We start from the raw sequence: 24,957 nt of genomic DNA, 5'->3' as shown, positions 1-24,957 counted from the left end.
TTTAATAAAACATTTTTTTTAATATTACTTATTAAATGTAGGCCACGGACAGGGCCACGGAGCTTTGTGGCGGTAAACAAGGCACCGTATTTACCGGGTGATAATACTTCACCTTTACCTTTACACTTTTACCCGGTGACAAAGGTAAATTACCTCACCTTGCCCAAGCCAAGTCGCCAGGTTCGTAGCGCAACGCAGCGCTCACCACTACACCAACCGCTCCCCAAACAAAACAATGGATAATCGATTCGTGGAATCGATGATAGTTTCATATAATCGATTCCACCGCCCCCCTTTGTTGAACGGTGGAAGAATCGATTTATGTTTAATAGGAATCGAGCATCGATTACTAGTACGTGCTGGTGGACAGTACGTGCACCTAGCCTGGCACCTACAGTTGGACGTTCGGCCGAGAGCTTCCGACCCCCACACTTTACCCCCCCCCCGCCCCCCTAACCAACACCACCGCCTGGCCCATTGTGGACTCTACAGAAATGCCTCTAGCAGCCCTTAACGTGAGCTACACCTCGCGGGGCGAGTAACAAGCAGCAGCAGCCCGGTACCTGCGTGTGGCGCCGAGAGAGACAAAGGCGGCCGGGCGGGAGTTGTCATTGTGGGTCCCCTTCCTGGTGGTGTCAACAGCTGGGCCATCTTGCTCAGAGCCACTTGCCACGTGCTCTACGGCCACTCCCCCCTCCACTCTAAGCCTCTCCCCCTCCACTCTAAGCCACTCCCCCTCCACTCTAAGCCACTCCCCCCTCCACTATAAGCCACTCCCCCCTCCACTCTAAGCCACTCCACCCCGGGGGGGTCACTTGCCCACGTGCTCTACGCCACTCCCCCCTCCACTCTAAGCCACTCCCCCCTCCACTCTAAGCCACTCCCCCTCCCGGGGGTGGGGGGAGGGTCGAAATCCCCGGGCGCTGATTGGCCGAAGCAGCAATATTAAAAATGAAAGCAAAATCCCTAATGAAACGCAGCTGTCGTGAATGTTAACACACGGCAGACTGCATTTTGATCTGATTCTGGAGACTGCAGTACGTCCATTGCCTGGGCTACAGCCCTAAGAAGACACAGACACGTGCCTGCTAGCCTTCACGGCCTCAGCAAGGTGCTGTCTGACATGGCGTTCAAGGTCTGTTTTACCAATCCCCTTGTCACTGTTAACTCTGCACCGTCGCAGATTGAGATCCTTGGTGGAATTCTGGAATTGCAATCAGTTCAGTTTATTTTGGTATAGCCCTGTGAGCCATTCGGCTCTTGAATCGGGTGCAACCACAACAAACACAAAAAAAACACGAACAAGAAAAACATCTTAAAGTGACTTTGTGTTGACTGTGTAAAAACAGAAAATCCATGGGAAAAAAAAACAGCAAAAACATTCCTGGAAAAAGCACCGTACACCAACGCTGTGTGCTATAATCCCAGTGGGATGCAAGTCAAACAACAACAACAACCACAAGACAATTAATTGTTAATTTTTTTTGTTATTTTATTTTCACCTACGTGACTTTACCCAATAGAACCAAAGAGTATGGATCCTAGCAGTCACGAAAGCTTTAAATCTAGAAAAGACAACTTAGATTGAGGCCATCAGTCTAACTCCGTACTACAATAAACAAAAACATAGTCAAACCAAAAAACTTTTCGAAATCACCAAAATAAAGCCATAAATGCAACGTAACAGTGATCATAGGGACTGTGACCGAATTTTTAACAATAAACTACATAAACAACATGTAACACCAAATCCTAGAGCCATAGCTGGCTACATGAGTTACTCCACAAACAACAGGAGCATCGGTCGGAGTATCACATTTCTCAATGCACCTTTAAGATCGGCACGCTAAATCAAAACGCAGATAATACTTTGCGGCCATTCATCCGGAGCGAAACATTTTATTTTTCGATTTAAAGCTTTCGTGACTGCAAGGATTCATCTTCTTTGGTTCTTTCGGTAAAGTCACCACCACGTAGAATGAGAATAAAATAATAAATTGATCAAATAAAATAACACAATAAAATTCTCACGACGTTTCGGTCACAACACAAGCGGCCTTCATCAGGTGAAGGGACGAGACTGTCTGGAGGACAGCGCTGGAGTGAACAAAGCCACGCTCAGATGCCGCGACTCTAAGGCGCTTTGTTTCTTCTCACACAGCTTAAAGGTCGCGATCTGAGCGTGGCTTTTTCACTCCAGCGCTGTCCTCCAGACAGTCTCGTCTAGAGCAGTATCCACGGGTCCATCACCACAGTGAATGAATCAAGAGATCGCGTGTGGTGGAGTAAACTGCGTGGTACTGCCACCGCCTCCAAGACATCTGACCAACGTGGAAGAGGCAGCTTGGGAATCCCCTTTAGAGGGGGTCTACAGAGCTCCACCCTCCATACTCTTTGGTTCTATTCGGTAAAATCACGTAAAAGACAACAAAAAATAAAATAACAAAAAATCACGACGTTTCGGCCACAACACAAGTGGCCTTCATCAGGTGAAGGGGACCGTGCTGTCACGAGGACAGCGTTGGAGTGAAAACAGCCAAGCCCAGGACGCGTCCTTTAAGCTGTGTGGGAGGAAGCAAAACGCTTTGACAAAGGAATTAGTGTAGAATTGAGCACGATGTACATAGGAGGTGCATGGGCCATGATGGACCAGGGGCGGGTGGGGAGCACGACGGACCAGCAGTAGCACGAGGGGCTGCACCCTCCTCCTCGAGTGAATCCACTGACACTGCGCTAAGGCGGGTGTGCCATCAACGTCAAGTGTCGAGAAAGCAGCGAGCTAGGCGTCGTCACTAAACTGTATTACACCTTCTTTGGTTCTTTCGGTAAAGTCACGTAGAATGAGAATAAAATAATAAATTGATAAAATAAAATAACACAATAATTACACCTTATATATGCGTAGCGATGTATGACGTCACTGCCGTGTCGGGTCCGGTGCGCGCGTGACGTCACTGCCGTGTCGGGTCCAGTACACGCGTGACGTCACTGTGTTGTGTCTGTACACACGTGACGTCACTGCTATGTTGGGTCTGTTAAGCGTGACGTCACTATGTTGGGTCTGTTACGCGTGACGTCACTGCCTGTTCCGTGTGGAGGCTGTTGACAGTTAGGGGCCGTCCGTAAATGACGTCACGCACCTAGGGGGGGGGGGGGTCAGACATTTGTGACGATGTGTGACAAGGGGGGGGGTGGGGGGTTTGAGAAATGTGACGTCACATCAAATTGCGCAACTTTAAATAGACAACACGTTCTACTTAATTAAATAGACTTTTTAATGTTTTCTACCTACAACATCAGAGTGCAGCGCCACATTAACTACGCACTACAATGACAACAATAGTTTAAAGCGATTTGAATCATGTTTTATATTTTTTTTGGGGGGGGGGGGGCAGAGCTTTGTCCTGGGCTCCCCACGTGATCTCCTCACGCCCACGTGTGCACTGCCCCCTGCCGTCAGCGGCCCTGACACCGTCACAAACCCGCGTTATTACACTACACTATACACTGCAGTACACACTATAGTACACACTACACTATAGTATACACTACACTATAGTATACACTATAGTATACAGTACACACTACACTATAGTATACACTACGCTATAGTATACACTATAGTATACACTATAGTATACAGTACACACTACACTATACACTGCAGTACACACTATAGTACACACTACACTACAGTACACACTACACTATAGTATACACTACACTATAGTATACACTATAGTACACACTACAGTACACACTACACTATAGTATACACTACACTATAGTATACACTATAGTACACACTACACTACAGTACAGTACACACTATACTATAGTATACAGTATACACTACACTATAGTATACAGTACACACTATAGTATACACTACACTATAGTACACACTATACTATAGTATACAGCACACACTACACTATAGTATACAGTACACTACACTATAGTACACACTACAGTACACACTACACTATAGAACACACCACACTACAGTACACACTACACTACAGTACACTATAGTACACACGACACTATAGAACACACTACACTATAGTATACACTATAGTATACAGTACACACTACACTATAGTACACACTATAGTACACAGTACACACTACACTATAGTATACAGTACACACTACACTATAGTACACACTACACTACAGCATATAGTACACTCTTCACTGTAGTATACAGTACACTACACTATAGTACACACTACAGTACACACTACACTACAGTACACACTTGACTATAGTATATAGTACACACTACACTGTAGTATACAGTAGACTACACTATAGTACACACTACACTATAGTACACGCTACACTATAGTACAAACCACACTACAGTACACACTACACTAAAGTACACACTACACTGTAGTATACAGTACACTACACTATAGTACACACTATACTGTAGTATACAGTACACTACACTATAGTACACACTACACTATAGTACACACTACACTATAGTACACACTACACTATAGTATACAGTACACACTACACTATAGTACACACTACAGTATAGTATATAGTACACACTACACTGTAGTATACAGTACACTACACTATAGTATACACTATAGTATACAGTACACACTACACTATAGTACACACTACACTATAATATATAGTACACACTACACTATAGTACACACTACACTATAGTATATAGTGCACACTACACTGAAGTATACAGTACACTATAGTATACACTACACTATAGTACACACTACACTATACACTACACTATAGCATACACTACACTATAGTACACACTACACTATAGTATATAGTACACACTACACTATAGTATACACTACACTATACACTACACTATAGTATACACTACACTACAGTACACACTACCTTGGTTAATACAACAGTGATTTGTTCCTTAGTTCAAGCATAAACTGTCTGCGAGAGATCCCGGACGACGCCCCCAATATGTTGTATATATAGGTGTTATGAAAATTGATGAAAATAATGAAAATTAAATGAAATTTGAGATTTACATAATTTATCGTAAATTATGTTAATGAGTGTAATTATGCGCATAAATTATGCTGATTCGAGCTATAATCGTGTTAATTTATGCGAGTGGGCGTGGTTAGGACAATGCAGGTCGTTATGGATTATCAGGTCGAGCCTCGGTGACGAGGATTGTGTTATGAATTGGAATAACGCAATTAATCGTATGCAGTGACGCAGGCGTTGTGAGCGTGAATGAGAGAGTCGATTCGACTCTGCTCTTTAATTCCATATTATCGATAAGGATACGATTACTCTCGATTGAACATTATGAATTATGTGTGTTATGGATTATGTGTGGTGATAGCGTGCTTATGATAGGTCCCCAGGATTCAGATCTCATACGCAGAACAATATTATGCAGAATTTCAGGAAGAATCACACACAAACCTTCTGCTTTAGTCAATTTTATTTCTAGCTAACTTTAGTTTTTGGATAATATAAAAACTCAATCTCGGGATTTGGAATTTCAACACAGCGTTAACATGATACCATCACGATTGCGTTGTTTCACCTCGATAGCGGCACCTGTGGTTAATTCCCGACGCGTAACGCAATCGATCGGTTGTTGAGAGAGATTAAAAACATGCAAACTATTCTATCAAACCTTAACTTTATAATATGCAAACTCGTATGCTTGAATTGTTACACAACACGGCACTTGGTCTTTGATTCGTATCCAATCCTTAATACATTCTGATATGCGAAGTTATTATGCTTGAAATCGTCAGCACAGTACCACGTTGATGTTCGTTCATTGATTCATAACGATTATGAATTTAAAGCATTCGACTGAAATACTTCTAATTGCCTTATCAACACCACTCGATGGCCGCAATGCTTCGTTACTTGAATTGTCACACAACACAGCATTCGATCATTGATCATGCGCGGCCCTTAATGCAATTATTGTCACGTTGTTAACAATAGGATGACTGATTATTATGCAACGCTACTCGTTGAAAGGGCACTCCAACCAGTATTATTCTTGGAGGCACAAATATGCGTTTGAATTCGTTATTTCATTCGTGGATACCAGCAAGATTATGTAGAAAGAAAAATATTAACGAACGACTCAAGTATTTCTAATCGACTTCTCAACGCAACTCAATGGGTGGTGATGTTTCCTTTTGAGATCCTTATCTCGGGCAAATCTTTTAATTAATTGTGGCCAGACCCTTGACAGGGAACCGGTTGAACCCGCTCTTCACCCCCGCGAGCGGCGCACCGTGGTGAGGTGCCAAGAATTAATCCTTGTTAATGGGTCAGTTGGTAATTTATGCGGTTAGAAGTACAGCCCCAGCACAATATTACAGAGGAAAATTATGAACACTCTTAAAAACGATGGATTATTCACTCGGTCGTTGCGATGTTTCCACAATCACGGATAATTCAATGGCTTGAGGTTTTAGGCTTTGTTAATGACCCGTGTGTGTGTTGAATGGTATGAGTGGTGAAAGAGTAGGCCAATGTTCAGAATCGATCCTTTGCGTCAAGCAGACGTCTGGTTTGTCGTGTAGTGGGGGGCAGTGTATCATACGTATCAGTTGATTCTTCTTTCAGTAGTTGGTTCGGACTCGACGGACGTTGGTGAACGAGTAGATACGTTGTTGTAGCTGCGATGACCGTCTGGTAGATGGCGATAGAAGCACGCCCGCAGCGGCGCGGTTGTACGCGGACGGTAGGTAATGCGCGCAGTGCGTCTGCGAGCAGCTGGCACGCTGGTGCTCCGTCGTCGGCGGTTGTAGATTGCAGGCTCACGATTCGCTCGTGGTGGCGCTGGCCGCTAACAGCGGCAGCGGGTCACCAATCGGCGACACTCGCCAATTCGGCGAGTTGTAGAGGCGTCTCCGGCGTCGGTGATGGCTGGTCTTCTGCTGAGATGAGTTGAGCGGGTCTTCTGCTGAGATGAGTAGAGATGAGTCTTCTTCTGTTGAGCTGAGTTGAGATGAGTCTTCTTCTGTTGAGCTGCCCCCGAGGGCTGATGAGTTGATTTCAATGCTGAAACGGCTCCTTTTTATGCCAAAAATCTCTCTCCTTCTCGGCTCCCCCTCACGAGGCGGAGCTATCTTTGATCTGATCGTATGTCGGTGGGGGGGTTCGTGTGTCGGTGGTGGGGGGGGGGGTTCGTGTGTCAGTGTGTATGTTTGTGTGTGTGTCATTTATGACACGGTTCTGTTCGAGTCTTTCCTCAAGCCATAAACATCAAGACAACAGACACTTCGATTCATCTTGAAGGCGGCTGGTTGTCTACTCCATCCACCCAGAGAGAGGGGCGGGTTCCCCCCCCCCTTTTCGTACACGTTTTCGACGCACAAAGAAATGGTTACGATTTTTTTTAAAGTTTAACATTTCACATCACAGTTGGTATCTTATCATACACAGTTATGATCATGCTTGTGATTCATAGTATTTGATTTGTTTCCAAGTGAAGATGCTCTTCCGAGCGTATGCATTTTATCACGTGCTGCAGGGAAAGACAAAGGTGGCCGGGATCTTCCCATCTCTCTATACTTTGCAAATATCATTTCGACTCCACATTCTACCAGCCTAATCCACCCCGTTACCTTGGCTCTTACTTAGTTTTTTTAATTTTCGTCACTTTGTGTTTATAAATGTGTGACAGTTTATTTAACTTAAAGCTCGCTCGCTCTTTTGCTGCCCGTGTGCAGGGTGGGGTGGGGGCCACTACTAAGTCCCGTGTGTGGCAGATGGTCCCCGCGATAACGATCTGTTTGCCCTGGCGTGAAATTCCTCTCTCGCGCTCTTTGGGAGAGACGAAGGTGGTCGGGAGCACCTATCTCTTTATACTTTCGACTTATATTTCTCAAATACCATTTGGTCCCATGTTCGCCACGACTCGTGTTTGTAACTACGTCCTCCCGCCACCTCTCGGTTTTACCGAGGTTCGAATTGTTATGATGGAATTATTAAAAAGAAAAATAATTATCATCCTGAGTTTAAGAGGTCCGTTTCTTGATTGTTGGAATCCATATCCCTTGGTTCTGTAAGGTTCTATAATGGAATATCATGTAAGGTGAACACGTTATTATTAATGTTATATTGCAATTTCTTTAAAACTTTGTTTGCCTGATTGCCGTGTGTGGGGTGGGGTGTACCTCCTCATCAAACCCGGCCGGCTTTTCCAGATGGCCCCTTGTGATAAGGTGTAATTCCTGCTTCTCCGCGTTGCGAGAGACAAAGGTGGTCGGGGTTGCTTGGGATATTATTTAAACTCTTTCGCAAGTTTGCCCGTTGTCTCATTCCTTCTCGAAAACCTTTGATGTGAATCGGTATTTGTCTCCAAGCTTTGTTTTAACAGTAAGTATTAAAGGTGAAAATCATTTGATAGCAAATTAATTATCGGATAATAATTCACTGATGTATCTGGTGGCCTGGTCTTAATTGGAGTGAGCGTTAGGACCGTTAATTTGATCTTATTCTTGTTGTTGCCTTTTAATTATATAGTTTTGTTTTACCGACAAATAAGAAACAAAAAAAATGTATACGATTTACCCTGTTGGCGTCTGGTGTCTACTCTCTTGGTGTTCTGACCTCGGAGGGACCTTTCCTAAGAGGCCCATCAAACTCTTGTTCATCTGGAGATTTTCGCCGATAGCTGTTACATCCTCGCCTTGAGAGTTTTATTATTTCTTTATATATATGGCCTGTTTATGACCGACATCTGGTTTTTCGTTTTTCTGGCTTACGGGTTTTATTCATTATTCAAAAAATATATTGTTTGTCACGAAAGAAGGGAAAAATAAATCTATGTGTATGCATCCGTAAATATTCTTACGGATATTAATTGTGGAAAAAGGGGCCGTATACAACAGTGGTGAGGGTGATGGTGGTGGTGATGGTGAGGGTGGTGGTGATGGTGGTGGTGAGGGTGGTGATGGTGATGGTGGTGGTGAGGGTGGTGGTGGTGGTGGTGAGGGTGGTGATGGTGGTGGTGATGGTGATGGAGGTGATGGTGATGGTGAGGGTGGTGGTAATGGTCATGGTGGTGATGGTGGTGATGATGGTGGTGGTGATGGTGGTGATGGTGGTGGTGAGGGTGGTGGTGGTGGTGGTGAGGGTGGTGATGGTGGTGGTGATGGAGGTGATGGTGATGGTGAGGGTGGTGGTAATGGTGATGGTGGTGATGATGGTGGTGGTGATGGTGGTGATGGTGGTGATGGTGGTGATGGTGGTGATGGTGGTGGTGGTGATGGTGAGGGTGATGGTGGTGGTGATGGCGGTGATGGTGGTGGTGAGGGTGGTGGTGGTGGTGGTAGAGGTGAGGGTGGTGATGGTGATGGAGGTGATGGTGATGGTGAGGGTGGTGGTAATGGTGATGGTGGTGATGGTGGTGATGATGGTGGTGATGGTGGTGGTGGTGATGGTGGTGATGATGGTGGTGAGGGTGGTGATGATGGTGGTGATGGTGAGGGTGGTGATGGTGGTGATGATGGTGATGATGGTGGTGGTGATGGTGGTGGTGGTGCTGGCAGGGGGGTTGACAGGCCTCATCAACATCTGGGTCTATGCAGGAGGACCATAAAACCCTCACGCAGACTCTGGGTCATCCTCGCCGCGGCTACAGTCAAAACCACCCAACACAAAGGTGATCACTACATCATCATAATAATAACAATAATAATAACAATAATAACAATAATAGGGGGAGGGGGGTTTCCCCTTTTTTTCTGGCAACAAAACTGAAACCTTTTAACAAGGATTCATGTTACTGCATTAACCACAATACCTGCAGTCAAAATGTAAACAAAACACAAATACTATGATAATATTTGATGCATTGTCCTTCAAACTGATTGGTCCACACCAAGGGACGGCTTTCTTTTTATTGCCAGAAAAAAAAGAGGAATAACCCCTATTATTATATTATTATTATATTATTCTTGGTTCTTTCGGTAAAGTCACCACGTAGAAGGAAACAATAAAAAATATGTAAAACAATAAAATTATCACGACGTTTCGACTGCAACACAAGCAATCATCATCAGGTGTGAAAACCGCAGCAAGAAAAACCACAGCAAGAACAATTTTATTGTTTTATATTTTCATTATTTTATTGTTTCCCTTCTACGTGCAGGTGACTCTACTGAAAGAACCAAGAACATGAATCCCTGCAGTCACGAAAGCTTTAAATCAAAATTTATTATTATATTATTATATTACTATTATAATATTCAACCAAAATATTTAATTATTATATATTTTATATTATATATTAAATGTTATTATAATATTTTATTATTATATTACTATTGTTTTATTATTATATTCTTGGTTCTTTCGGTAAAGTCACCACGTAGAAGGGAAACAATAAAATAATAAAAATATAAAACAATAATGATTTGCAACTCTTTGCCAAGCCACTGCTGTATAAAGGGATCTCCACGTGTTGTAGGTGGAGGAGGGTCAGTGGGCTAGGAGCCAGGATTTTGACTTTGGGGGGGTTGCTGACTTCAATATTCTGAGACATCTCAGTGTGTTGAGGTTTTACAATGGGCCACCACAAATGTATAAAACTAATTTTAATTGGATTTGAACGCGGAGTTCATTAACAGGTGACAGCACACGTGGTGACATCACACGTGGTGGTGACAGCACACGAGGTGACAACACACGTGGTGGTGACATCACACGTGGTGGTGACATCACACGTGGTGGTGACATCACACGTGGTGGTGACATCACACGTGGTGGTGACAACACACGTGGTGGTGACATCACACGTGGTGGTGACAACACACGTGGTGGTGACATCACACGTGGTGGTGACATCACACGTGGTGGTGACATCACACGTGGTGGTGACAACACACGTGGTGGTGACAACACACGTGGTGACATCACACGTGGTGGTGACAACACACGTGGTGGTGACAACACACGAGGTGGTGACAACACACGTGGTGGTGACAACACACGAGGTGACATCACACGTGGTGACATCACACGTGGTGGTGACAACACACGTGGTGACATCACATGTGGTGACATCACACGTGGTGGTGACATCACACGTGGTGGTGACAACACACGTGGTGGTGACAACACACGTGGTGGTGACAACACACGAGGTGGTGACAACACACGAGGTGGTGACAACACACGTGGTGGTGACATCACACGTGGTGGTGACATCACACGTGGTGGTGACAACACACGTGGTGACATCACACGTGGTGACATCACACGTGGTGGTGACAACACACGTGGTGACATCACACGAGGTGACAACACACGTGGTGGTGACAACACACGTGGTGGTGACAACACACGTGGTGGTGACAACACACGTGGTGGTGACAACACACGTGGTGGTGACAACACACGTGGTGACATCACACGAGGTGACAACACACGTGGTGGTGACAACACACGTGGTGGTGACATCACACGTGGTGGTGACAACACACGTGGTGGTGACATCACACGTGGTGGTGACAACACACGTGGTGGTGACAACACACGTGGTGGTGACATCACACGTGGTGGTGACAACACACGTGGTGGTGACATCACACGAGGTGGTGACAACACACGAGGTGGTGACAACACACGAGGTGGTGACAACACACGTGGTGGTGACATCACACGTGGTGGTGACATCACACGTGGTGGTGACAACACACGTGGTGACATCACACGTGGTGGTGACAACACACGTGGTGACATCACACGAGGTGACAACACACGTGGTGGTGACAACACACGTGGTGGTGACAACACACGTGGTGGTGACAACACACGTGGTGGTGACAACACACGTGGTGGTGACAACACACGTGGTGGTGACATCACACGTGGTGACATCACACGAGGTGACAACACACGTGGTGGTGACAACACACGTGGTGGTGACATCACACGTGGTGGTGACAACACACGTGGTGGTGACATCACACGTGGTGGTGACAACACACGTGGTGGTGACAACACACGTGGTGGTGACATCACACGTGGTGGTGACATCACACGAGGTGACATCACACGAGGTGGTGACAACACACGTGGTGGTGATAACACACGTGGTGGTGACAACACACGAGGTGACATCACACGTGGTGACAGCCTGCAGGGCAGCACACGAGGTCCCCGACTTACGACGGTCCCCGACTTACGATGATCACCGACTTACGACGGTCCCCGACTTACGCTATTTCGATCTTACGATAAGACAAAATTGTTAAAATATTTTAAATTTCGCGCGGCAGGCAAACGCAGCGACGTGCGAGGTATGAATCTTGGCGAGTACAGTACAACATACGATACGCTACGTTCAATGCATGTTTAAAGTTGTTATAGCTTAGATAGGATTGTTTCCTGGAAAAAATTTTGTATTAAATTGCAGCTCATAGTCTAAGAATTTACCTTGTTTGTTTAACTTTACATTTCACTGTGCAATACAGTATTGTAATACATACATGCGGTATATAGTTTATACTGCACTACTGTAAATTATCTCTGTTTTTGCTAAATGATCACCATTCTGTAAGACTCCCGGCTAGGCTAAGGACGATATTTCCGAGTCACGGTGTTGGTCGCTGTAACGCAACTCCGTCGTAAGTCGAGGACTACCCTGGAAACGCCTTACACACAATAGCAACAACGTTTTATTATTAAACAACGCCTTCTTATTTTAAAGTGCGCTAAAAGGTAAAGAAGAAGAAGTCGAGTGGACAACGGGAAGTGGACGACGTTTTGATCACAAGCTTTAAAGATTAATAATAATAACAATAATAATAACAACAATAATTAAATAGTTTATAACTCACCGCCGTGAGAGAAGGACGTGGCGCCTGCTTCCCCGGCGAGGCGATTCCACACTTTAGGGACCGTGGCGTTTCATTGACCCCGCCAAAAAAAACATTAAATTAAATAATCCGTCCATACAAAAAAAATTGAAATTGCTTTAAAAGAGCCGCTTAATTGATTGATTACTTTATAAATTAATCTTCAACGTGCTACTTTGTGTGTGTGTGTGTGATGCTGTCCGTAACTCGTTAACACCACGCACACGGAGCAGGCGCGCCTCAGACACGCGGCGCCTGCTCGTCGCGCGAGACGATTCCGCAGTTTAGGGACCGCGGCGTTTTTCCCACCTGCACAAAAAATTTTAAAGATGCCGTCCATAAATCTTATTTTTAATTGCTGGAAAGGAGGCGATGAATTGATGAATTGATGCCGATTTTAATACAGGCTATGCATCGTCACCGCGTGCAACATGTGTAATTGATTGGACGACAGGAAGTAGACTACATTTTTATTACAAGAATTTGACCACGACAAACAGGGGAATCAAGTTCGGTAAAAGCGTTGAAAAATTTAGAAGGGGCAGAAATTACTCCATCGAGAACACAACATTTTAATTCAAACCCAGTAACCATGCAACGTTGAGCCAACGTTGGCATTTGGTTAACATAGATGTACACACAGTGTGATTAACATGGTGTACACACACACAGTGTGGTTAACATGGTGTACACACACAGTGTGATTAACATGGTGTACACACACACACAGTGTGATTAACATAGGTTTACACACAGTGTAGTTAACATGGTGTACATACACAGTGTTACTATTATGATGGGCTCATCTTGCCTTAGCAGTAGTGTGACATCAGACGCTGAGTTTGTATTGTATTTTTCTCAAGCAGCTTTGAATTAGCCCAGCTAATTGACCCCGCGGTGTGAAAGTGGTAACTCTACATGTGTGGCTTGCCAGAGGCAGTCTTCACTGCAGTGAGCATTGGTGATGATACCACACTGATGAATCTGATCAATGACTACATGGGCCTAGAGTTACCCATCTTTGTATTGGTGATACCACACTGATGAGTCTGATCAATGACTACATGGGCCTAGATTTACCCATCTCTGTATTGGTGATACCACACTGATGAGTCTGATAAATGACTACATGGGCCTAGAGTTACCCATCTCTGTATTGGTGATGATACCACACTGATGAGTCTGATCAATGACTACATGGGCCTAGAGTTACCCATCTCTGTATTGGTGATGATACCACACTGATGAGTCTGATCAATGACTAAATGGGCCTAGAGTTACCCATCTCTGTATTGGTGATGATACCACACTGATGAGTCTGATCAATGACTACATGGGCCTAGAGTTACCCATCTCTGTATTGGTGATACCACACTGATGAGTCTGATCAATGACTAAATGGGCCTAGAGTTACCTATCTCTGTATTGGTGCTACCTGACAGTCGGTCAGATTTGCTCAGATTTATTTTGACAGTGACCAAAGGTAAGAGAACCACAATGCACTGCTTAAGAAGAAACCGTTCGTGTTTATTTGCAAGTAAAACATGATTTTACAACCTGCGCTGTTATGATCGGATTTTTTCGTCAATTACAGGTTTAAATACTCTTTGTTGGTGATATTAAAAGAATTACCAACACTGGATCAGGACCACAAATACGAATATCTTGCCATGATCGTTTGAGTAGGAAGACAGTTTTATCAGTAACATATTTTTTTCGAAATTAATAATAGTCTAAAACAATGAATGATTCCCTTGTCTCACATGCAAGAGATAATTCTGAACCTAAATGCTGTCACCCAGTCACACACAGGATTAAATGTGCCCATTTAAAGTGTACATAATTATCCACAATGAAATTACAGCATTACACCTGTCCGTAGCAGCATCTTTCACATGTCGATGCAGAAAACTTCGAACCTGACTCTGCTATCCCTACAATTACACGTAATTTCATTAATACACATTCTTTCTGAGAGGTGCATAAGTTATAAGGTCGCAATATATAAAAACAAGTAGCAGACACAGTTCGCACTGTTTAGTGGAAGTGTCTGGGTGGCTTTGGGCTAACACTATGCCCCAAAACAGAGACATGAGATTGGTACAAATTCCACGCATGGTTATTTTTTTTCTCAATTATTTTAACGGCTAAACAGATGGCACATTATGTTCAGTGTATTTGGTAATGTTGTTCAGTGTAACGCAGTGATAAAAGTGTCCAACCTATAACCAGATAGTTGCCAGTTCAATTCCCACACAAGAGGTAGATTCTACAATTATTCCAGTTTAACACGTAGGCTTTCGCGACCAATTATTCCTCCGGGATTGACGCAGTAAGTACCGCTTTGTGGAACGGCAACGATAGCTTCACAGACATGTCCTTAAAAAAATATCTTCACTGGCTGAGAAACTCCCGTGAAAATAAGTATGAACCAATGCTCACTTAGGCTTGAAGACATTTTCTTACTATGTCTCTTTGGCCATTTGAATTCATGGCCAAACATAAAATGGCAGCGGAGCCGGGCCCGAACAGCGTGGCTTTTAACTGCAGGTCGACCCACTATTTGTCGGCGTTCGGTTGGCCTCTTGACCAGTGGAAGTCGTCTTCTTTGGTTCTTTCGGTAAGGTCACATAGAATGAGAATAAAATAATAAAATAACACAATAAAATTCTCACAACGTTTCGGCCACAATGCAAGCGGCCGTCTTCAGGTGAAAGGTACAGAACTGTCCGGACGACAGAGCTTCAATGAATGATGTTAAGATTCGTAGCGACTTTTAAGCTGGTTGGGAGAAGTCGCTACGAATCTTAACATCGTTCATTGAAGCTCTGTCGTCCCGACAGTTCTGTACCTTTCACCTGAAGAAGGCCGCTTGCGTTGTGGCCGAAACGTCGTGAGAATTTTATTGTGTTATTTTATTATTTTATTCTCATTCTACGTGGTGGTGACTTTACCGAAATAACCAAAGAAGACGAATCCTTGCAGTCACGAAAGCTTCAAATCGAAATTTTACAGTGGAAGTCAGTTTGCGATGTCACGAGATTGCGTGCGGCACGACGCCTCATTAACTGAAATTTGCAACCGTCGCGAAGATTCTGCGACGCTTTCGTTGCCGGTAATCTACAGCTCACTCCAGCGCTGTCCTCCAGACAGTCTCGTCCCTTCACCTGATGAAGGCCGCTTGTGTTGTGGCCGAAACGTCGTGAGAATTTTATTATTTTATTTTTTACCTACGTGACTTTACCCAATAGAACCAAAGAGTATGAATCTACAGCCTCCTTGAACACCCCCCACCCCCCCCCCAGCTTGCCGACCAAAGCTCTGACGAGCTGAGCTTTGACCGACAACTCGCTCCGCGTTCTGCATTCCTGAAATCGGTGCCCTGCCGAAAACGCAACATCAATCACCGCACGGCCTGCTGATGTATCTGTTGTGCGGCTCGATGGCCAGGTTCCTGCTGACACGCGGCTTGCGCGGCCAACTCGTGGTCATCCCAAATGTTGCCAAGGGTCTCTTTGCTGAACGGCAGCAGCAGCGGCGGCGACGACGACTCCATCTCCTGACCCACCTCCACAGGTGGCGTCTGCACCGACTTGGGCACCAGATGCTGCTCCTCCTGCTGCTGTTACTGCTGTTGTTGCTGTGGCTGCTGCTGCTGCTGCTACTGTGGCTGCTGCAGTGGCTGCTGCTGCTCCTCCTGCTGCTGTTGCTCCTGCTGCTGTTGTTGTTGTGGCTGCTGCTGCTGTTGCTGTGGCTTCTGCTGCTGCTGCTGTTGCTGTGGCTTCTGCGGCTGCTGTTGCTGCTGTTGCTGCTGCTGTTGCTGCTGTGGCTGCTGCTGTTGTTGTGGCTGCTGCTGTTGCTGCTGTTGCTGCTGCTGCTGTTGCTGCTGCTGCTGCTGTAGTGGCTGCGGCTGCTGCTGCTGTTGAGTTGACTGGTGACGAGGCACACGTGGTATGGCTGAGGCTGAGTGGGAGGGCTGCTCAGAGTGGACAGCAGGATTTTCCTGAAGCTCCATGACCTGCTTCCTGTTGAAGTTGTATTTACTGAAGAGTTCCAACATAGGGGGAGGACGTAGAGTTAGAACAGACACACAGGTCCATGCCTGTGTGTGTCTAATCATGTTAGGTTCAAGCCCATCTTGACACACACAGGTCCATGCCTGTGTCTAATCATGTTAGGTTCAAGCCAAACTTGACACACACAGGTCCATGCCTGTGGGTCTAATCATGTTAGGTTCAAGCCCATCTTGACACACACAGGTCCATGCCTGTGTGTCTAATCATGTTAGGTTCAAGCCCATCTTGACACACACAGGTCCATGCCTGTGGGTCTAATCATGTTAGGTTCAAGCCCATCTTGACACACACAGGTCCATGCCTGTGGGTCTAATCATGTTAGGTTCAAACCATCTTGTGATCCTTGAACCCAATATCACACCGTGCCCTTGACAGCAATATAATTATTTAACATCAATAAAAACATCTAGGATGTACTGCAGTAATTAACACCACTGCATAGTACTGTCGTTTGTAGTAGTTTGTCCCCAATATAACATAAGTGGAAACAACCCTGGGGCAAAATCTGAAAACCATACTCCCCAATCTCTAAAAATTAAGAGTGTGCAACTTAATGTTATGTTTAAATAACGGTCGCTAAGCACAGGCCCAAAATGCTAAGAAGCCAGCAACAGCACCAGAGGAATGTCTAATCGTTTAGCGTTCATCTGCTTATTTAATTCAGCAAGGTGATGAGAAACCTCAACCATAAGGGCCCATCTACCAATGAGTCACAAGGCACCATGGGTAATGCTGGAGCGCCTCACCGAGTCTCAGGGTATCCGTGATGGACTAGGACGTGAAATTCGCACGCACAGGAATCCACATATCAGCTTCATTTAGTCGTCATGGATATTGCTTAAAATATTTGCCATCTGTTGCACAATGGCATACTCTTTTCGATTTGAAGCTTTCGTGACTGCAAGGATTAATCGTCTTTGGTTCTTTCGGTAAAGTCACCACGTAGAATGAGAATAAAATAATAAAATAACACGATAAAATTCTCACGACGTTTCGGCCACAACGCAAACAGGTCTGTACCATTCACCTGAAGACGGCCGCTTGCGTTGTGGCCGAAACGTCGTGAGAATTTTATTATTTTATTTTATTATTTTATTCTCACTCTACGTGGTGGTGACTTTACCGAAAGAACCAAAGAAAATGGCATACTCGTTGTTTTTAGTAGTCTCTCGTCATGCCAACTTGACAACAGTATTTGTCCTCTGGAGACACTGGCCTCCACCGTGTGAATGTTGAATTGACACGACTACCTCGGTCCCACCGACATCGCTCATTTGATCTGGGAGACAACTTTCACTTTGACTAACAGTTAATCTTAAAGCAGTGATGGTTTTGGGCAGCAGTGATGGTTCGGGCAGCGACGCATAACCTGTATTCAATTTCCCTTGGGTAAATTCGGCTTTAACGGGTAACCGGTATTGGTTTGTAAACATAAATTGTGGAGAGAAAAGAGCACGTTGCTGCCTCGTGAGCCACAACTCAGCCTTAATAGGCTTAGGAGAGCTTTGTGTTGTTTTGTCGTGCAAATCACCAAATCAGCTGCTCCACGCACGGCAGGATCATCTCCCAGGCAAGGCCAGTAAAGTGTTGCATGTACAGAGTCCACGCAGAGGGCAGCTTCACTTCTATACGGGCCAATGCTATGCTTGCAGCCGCCACCACGGATGGACGGAAACTCAGGAATACGTGGTCTGCATACACACAAAGACAAAACCCTCCGTTTAGCCTTAACAGACTGTTGGGGCAAGTGCTGCTAGCGAGTAGCAGCACCTATGAAGGTTGGCACTGTGGCACATGAGGGGGTGGGTGGCCAGCACCACGCCCGGCCGCCTTTGTCTCCCCAGTGCTGGCGATGTTTACACACCACATTGAGTTACTCATTTGAGGCCGAGTCGACCTAGGGGAGGCCCAGGACCGGTTCAGATAATCGTCACCGGTGATAGCCGTGAGCGGGCGTTGGACCAGGGTGTCCAGGGTCGTAGCTGCAGCGTAGCGCTAACCGCTACGCCACCTCTACCCTGCACACAGGAATGACAGGCAGGCACACACACAGACACTTAAACGCACAAGCACCCAGTGAACGAGGAACGTTGGGCCAACGGCACCCTGAACATTTGAACAAACATTCCGACTAAAATTTTGATTTAAAGCTTTTGTGACTGCAGTAATTCATATTCTTAGCTCTTTCGGTAAAGTCACTTTGAAGGGAAACAATAAAATAATAAAATATATAAAACAATAAAAATTCTCACGACGTTTCGACCATAACACAAACGGTCATCATCAGGTGTGAAAAGCAACGGCAAGAAACATTTGAAAGAAGTGCCGGTTCGCATCAAATTATTTATTTTATTAACGGTGTTTGTGTGTTTATTTATTTATTTAAACGTTAGCACTACGGGCAGCGATTTGGCAGTTTGTTTAGAAGGACGAGTCCATCTATGTTCTGAAAAGAGGAGGGGGGAGACGAAACATTAATGTATGTTGTCTGAAAGCCACCGTAAGCGTGAACAATCAATTAAGACCTGTTCACGCTTACGGTGGCTTTCAGACAGCATACATTAATTTTTCGTCTCCCCCCTCCTCTTTTCAGAACATAGATGGACTCGTCCTTCTAAATAAACTGCCAAATCGCTGCGCGTGGCGCTGACGTTTTTTTAAATACCCCGTTTTAAAATAAATAAATTAATGCAAACCGACACACCTGATGACGACCGTTTGTGTTATGGTCGAAACGTCGTGAGAATTTTTATTGTTTTATATATATTTTATTATTTAATTGCTTCCCTTCAACGTGACTTTACCGAAAGAGCTAAGAATATCAACATTCCGACGTTGGAAAAAAATATATATTCGGTGACGTTTCAGGCACTGTCCCTTCTTCGCTGGTCACCTTAGCGTTGCCTACGAAGCGCTCCTCTACAGCTCTGCGAGCACCTTGCAGGGCGAGCTGAAGGAAGTGGGCCGTGTACTTGGTCGTGTACGCGTGCCGGTAGGACGAGCCTCCAGCCGGGGCGTCCTCACGCCGCGACAGCCACAGGAAGTAGTCCACGAAGTGCGCCGCTGTGGGCGTGCACAGGTTCCAGTCGAGTGTACACAGCAGCAGGAACTGTGCAGGGGGGAGGCAGACGGGAGAGTGGGCTGGCACGGCACAGCTGCCACCACTGCGTGAAGCATTCAGTCCGCCACGCTGCTGTGTGTTGCCTGGAGGGTTTATTTAACTATTCTAGATTTAAAGCTTTCGTGACTGCAAGGATCCATACTCTTTGGTTCTATTCGGTAAAGTCACGTAGGTAAAAAATAAAACAACAAAAATCACGACGTTTCGGCCACAACACAAGTGGCCTTCATCAGGTGAAGGGATCAGGCGGTCTCGAGGACAGCGCTGGAGTGAAACACAGCCACGCTCAGACCGCGACCTTTAAGCTGTGCGCAAGGAAACAAGGTGCCTTGACAAAGGAATTAGCATAAAAATTAGCATTTGATTGGCCGACTTAGCATAGAAGTGGTGTACGTGCGGGTGCACTTGCCAGTTGGCGTGGGGGGGGGGGGGGGGGGGAGTTTACCTATTGATGGTGTGAAAGGGGAATTTAAGAGCTGCGAAAGTTTGGGGTACCACTACTTGAAAAATATACTGTACCATTGAAAATTAGTTTAATGTTTGGTTCGATTTAGAACGTCTTTCCAATGGTTGCTTAACTAGTCGGGTTGGTGCATGGCTCGCAAACAGTTCAAATGTCTGGTCAAGGAGTCAACTCGGCCCTTCGTCTGCACGGGTAAATGCAATGACCGTCATATTCTTTTGGGTCTTTCGGTAAAAGCCACGTAGATTGAAAAATTAATAAAAAATATCACGACGTTTCCATCGCAACGCAAGCAAATCGTCACGGGGTGATTGTTTTACGGAGAGACTGAGCCCCACCATAGGGAGAATTTCCTGCACTTGTTCCAGCGCCGTGCAAATAAATGAGCACCACTCCACGTTCATTTGTCAGGTCTGCTGTGGTAATGTTATTCTGCAGCTTTTGCCTTCCTGTTATCTAGTAAGAAGACACGCTTCTATATTCAAATTCGGGCTGTACATTCAAATTGTCTACAGAATAATTAGTTGGCATGAAACAGAGATGATGTGTTCATATTCTTTGGGTCTTTGACGTTTCGATCGCAACACAAGCAATCACCTGAGGACGACTGCTTGTGTTGCCATCGAAACGTCGTAATTTTTTTAATTATTTTTCTATCTACGTGACTTTACCGACAGACCCAAAGAGTAAGATTGTAAAGTAACAAGACAAAACAATTGGTTTCTTGAATCAAATCGCGACCTTGAATCATGACAATGCACGGAACGGTTCTGGGGGGTGAAACATTGCATGCCGAATTAACAGGGGCATGCAGCTACCTCCGTCTGCTGCAATTCCTCCTTGGACAGACTCAGCCCTTGCTTGATCATCACCTCCAGCCGGTTCACCCAGTCCAGTCGCGGCACGTGCTCATCCATCTCCTCGAACTTGGCTGCGCAGGGTGTCAGGGACACGCATGCCGACGGTGAGCAAGCGACCAAGCGTGCGAGCGAGAGATGAGCGAGTGATCGGGTGGGTGGGTGGGTCACGTGAGCGATTGACCGACCTGCTATAATGAGGTAGCAGATTGAGCAGGTGTAGAGGCAGCGGACGGTGATGTCGTGGCGGTCCATGAACACGTCTAACATTGCGATGGCCAGGTGGTGCGTGGCCACACTCAGCTGCAGGCGCTCGCTCAGCGTTGCCAGGAGGTCGACGAAGTGGCGACGGAGGTGCAGCTGGGGCGAGCGTGCGCAAAACCGAGGCAGCGACAGCTCCTGCGAGGGGGAAAAAAAACGAGGACACGGGGGTTGGGAGGGCAGTTGGGACGCTGTGGAGTTGGGTCAAGAGGTCAAGAGGTGTTTTGAAACGATAATAGATTATTCTGGGGGTCTAAGGAGGCGACGCGCCCGGTTACGGTGGGCCACAGCATTTAACTTTCGCCGTCACGCAAACCAAGAATGACAAAAGCCACGGCCAAAATTGTCTCCCTGTTCAAGTGAGTGAAAGATGGCGAAGAACTCATTCGGTAGTCCTCAGCCTACGATGAAAAAAAACCACGAGGTGTGGAGATCTGTACCTCCAAAGCACAGCCACTTTTATTCTTCTACAAGGTACCGTATCGCTCGTGTTATAGTCCCCGGAGAGATAGGGGGCCGGGTCGACCCGCTGGCCAGGATTGAACTTGCAACCCTCTCGCTGCGAGTCGAGCACTCGAACGTACGTGCCGTGTAAATCAGTTCGTAGGATTTGTGTCTGCGTGTAGGAGGCCTATTGATGAGAGAGGCGGATACCTTCTCTCGAAGGACGCGGTAGATGTCGTCTGCCAACTCGCCTTGCCACCACTCGCTTCTGTCCATGTCTTGGTTAGTCGCTCGCGCCTCGTGCTCAGGAGTTTATTACTTGGGCAGGCACGTGCTGGGTACACACAAGTGTTCACGTGTGGAGTTTATTACTTGGACAGGCACGTGCTGGGTAGACACAAGTGGAGTTTATTACTCGGACAGGCACATGCTGGGTACACACAAGTGTTTACGAGTGGAGTGTATTACTTGGACAGGCACGTGCTGGGTACACACAAGTGGAGTTTATTACTCGGACAGGCACGTGCTGGGTACACACAAGTGTTCACGAGTGGAGTTTATTACTTGGACAGGCACGTGCTGGGTGCACACAAGTGTTCACGAGTGGAGTTTATTACTTGGACAGGCACGTGCTGGGTACACACAAGTGTTAACGAGTGGAGTTTATTACTCGGACAGGCACGTGCTGGGTTCACACAAGTGTTCACGAGTGGAGTTTATTACTCGGACAGGCACGTGCTGGGTACACACACAAGTGTTCACGTGTGGAGTTTATTACTCGGGCAGGCACGTGCTGGGTACACACAAGTGTTCACGTGTGGAGTTTATTACTCGGGCAGGCACGTGCTGGGTACACACAAGTGGAGTTTATTACTTGGGCAGGCACGTGCTGGGTACACACAAGTGTTCACGAGTGGAGTTTATTACTCGGACAGGCACGTGCTGGGTGCACACACAAGTGTTCACGTGACAGATTTGACGTCACAGCTCACTTGCCGTGCAAAAATTAAATGCATTGAGCTCCCCCCCCCAAAAAAATAAAGTGTATTTTCATAATTTGTGCATGGTGTACAGTCTGGAAAGTACGCACATGGCAAATTTCCAGTTTGTTGCATGTGGAGAAGCACAAACACACAATCACAACTTTGCCTTTTATATATATGGAGATTACCACAGGTTATGCCACGGGCACTTCGTGCTCAACAGAGCATTAAGAATAAAGGCAGAATTTTCACAACACTTGGAAAAGAAACTACATTTGCATGCGTAAAAAAATGCAATTTGTTACTGACACGTGTGCAAACTTCATAATGTATTTGCTTGAGCAACACCGATTACATTATTGACGAAATCTTAAAAGTGCTCATGCTAAACCGGCTTCCAAACGTCTCAAGCTCACACCCTAGCTCCGCTATGCATGTGGAATAATGTAAAAAATGTGTCCCGTTATGATGAAAAACAAAACAAAGTCTTACCAAACACTGTCCATTATTACACGGCGGGAAGGGAAATCGTTCAATTAACAAACCGTGATTGTTTTAACGCCTCAATATGTCACGATATAGTCTAAATACAGCAAGTTTCAAGTCTTTCACGGTAACTACGGACGGAGCGGGCAGCACGCAGCCACGTGGGAGTCGTCACGTGATGCAGCCGCCGACTCCCAGGACTCTCCACGCCCCGGAAGTGCTGCTGAGCGCCGGAAGCCGGAGGTGACGCAACGTCCGTGAGCCAGGGACTCCTGATTGGATGAGGTGTGGGCGTGGCCGCACCCGAGGGGGAGGCGACGGCCAGGGGTTAAAGGGGGGGGAGGGAGAGACCCAAAGAGACCCACACAGACACCCACAGAGACTCATAGAGACCCACATAGACCCATAGAGACCCACACAGACACCCACAGAGACCCATAGAGACCCACACAGACACCCAGAGACCCACACAAACACCCACAGAGACTCATAGAGACTCACAGAGACCCACGTAGACTCATAGAGACCCACACAGACACCCACAGAGACCCATAGAGACCCACATAGACTCACATAGACCCATACTCATAGAGACCCACATAGACACCCACAGAGACCCATACTCATAGAGACCCACGCAGACTCACAGAGACTCACAGAGACCCACACAGACACCCACAGAGACTCTAGAGACCCACATAGACTCACAGAGACCCATACTCATAGAGACCCACATAGACACCCACAGAGACCCATACTAACTGAGACCCACACAGACCCACAGAGACCCACACAGACCCACACAGACCCATACTCATAGAGACCCACAGAGCCCCACACAGACCCATACTCACGGAGACCCGCACAGACCCACAGAGACCCACACTAACAGAGACCCACACAGACCCACACAGACCCATACTCAGAGACCCACAGAGACCTACACTCACAGAGACCCACAGAGACCCACACTCACAGAGACCCACAAAGACCCACATAGACCCACACTCACAGAGACCCACATAAACCCACACCCACATAGACCCACAGAGACCCACATTCACAGAGACCCACAGAGACTCACACTCACAGAGACCCAGAGAGACCTACACTCACAGAGACCCACACAGACCCACACTCACAGAGACCCACACAGACCCACACTCACAGAGACCCACACTAACAGAGACCCACACTCACAGAGACCCACATAGACCCACATAGACCCACACTCACAGAGACCCACATAGACCCACACCCACATAGACCCACATTCACAGAGACCCACAGAGACTCACACTCACAGAGACCCACAGAGACCCACACTCACAGAGACCCACACAGACCCATACTCACAGAGACCCACAGAGACCCACACTCACAGAGACCCACAGAGA

General features: G+C 46.2%; 1 protein-coding gene across 1 annotated transcript; it reads right to left on the bottom strand.

Moving 5' to 3' along the window:
* Nucleotides 1-15,617: 15,617 nt before the first annotated feature.
* On the bottom strand, nt 15,618-23,776 carry LOC142908930 (cyclin-J-like). Its single transcript, XM_076059602.1, has 7 exons — nt 23,567-23,776; nt 22,302-22,425; nt 21,575-21,785; nt 21,348-21,460; nt 19,883-20,054; nt 18,477-18,636; nt 15,618-16,912 (listed from the first exon to the last, which is right to left on the bottom strand). Exons 2-7 carry the CDS (start codon nt 22,365-22,367, stop codon nt 16,531-16,533), a joined length of 1,104 nt encoding a protein of 367 aa, XP_075915717.1. The 5' UTR covers nt 22,368-22,425; nt 23,567-23,776; the 3' UTR covers nt 15,618-16,530.
* Between the last annotated feature and the right edge of the window lie 1,181 nt (nt 23,777-24,957).

This window comes from Petromyzon marinus, unplaced genomic scaffold, assembly GCF_048934315.1.
Source record: "Petromyzon marinus isolate PM22_M1 ecotype Great Lakes invasive population unplaced genomic scaffold, UKy_Petmar_22M1.pri1.0 PM_G_Scaffold_11, whole genome shotgun sequence".
Taxonomy (NCBI): domain Eukaryota; kingdom Metazoa; phylum Chordata; class Hyperoartia; order Petromyzontiformes; family Petromyzontidae; genus Petromyzon; species Petromyzon marinus.
Note: the sequence above shows the minus strand (reverse complement) of the source record. Positions and strands in the feature narration are given on the sequence as shown.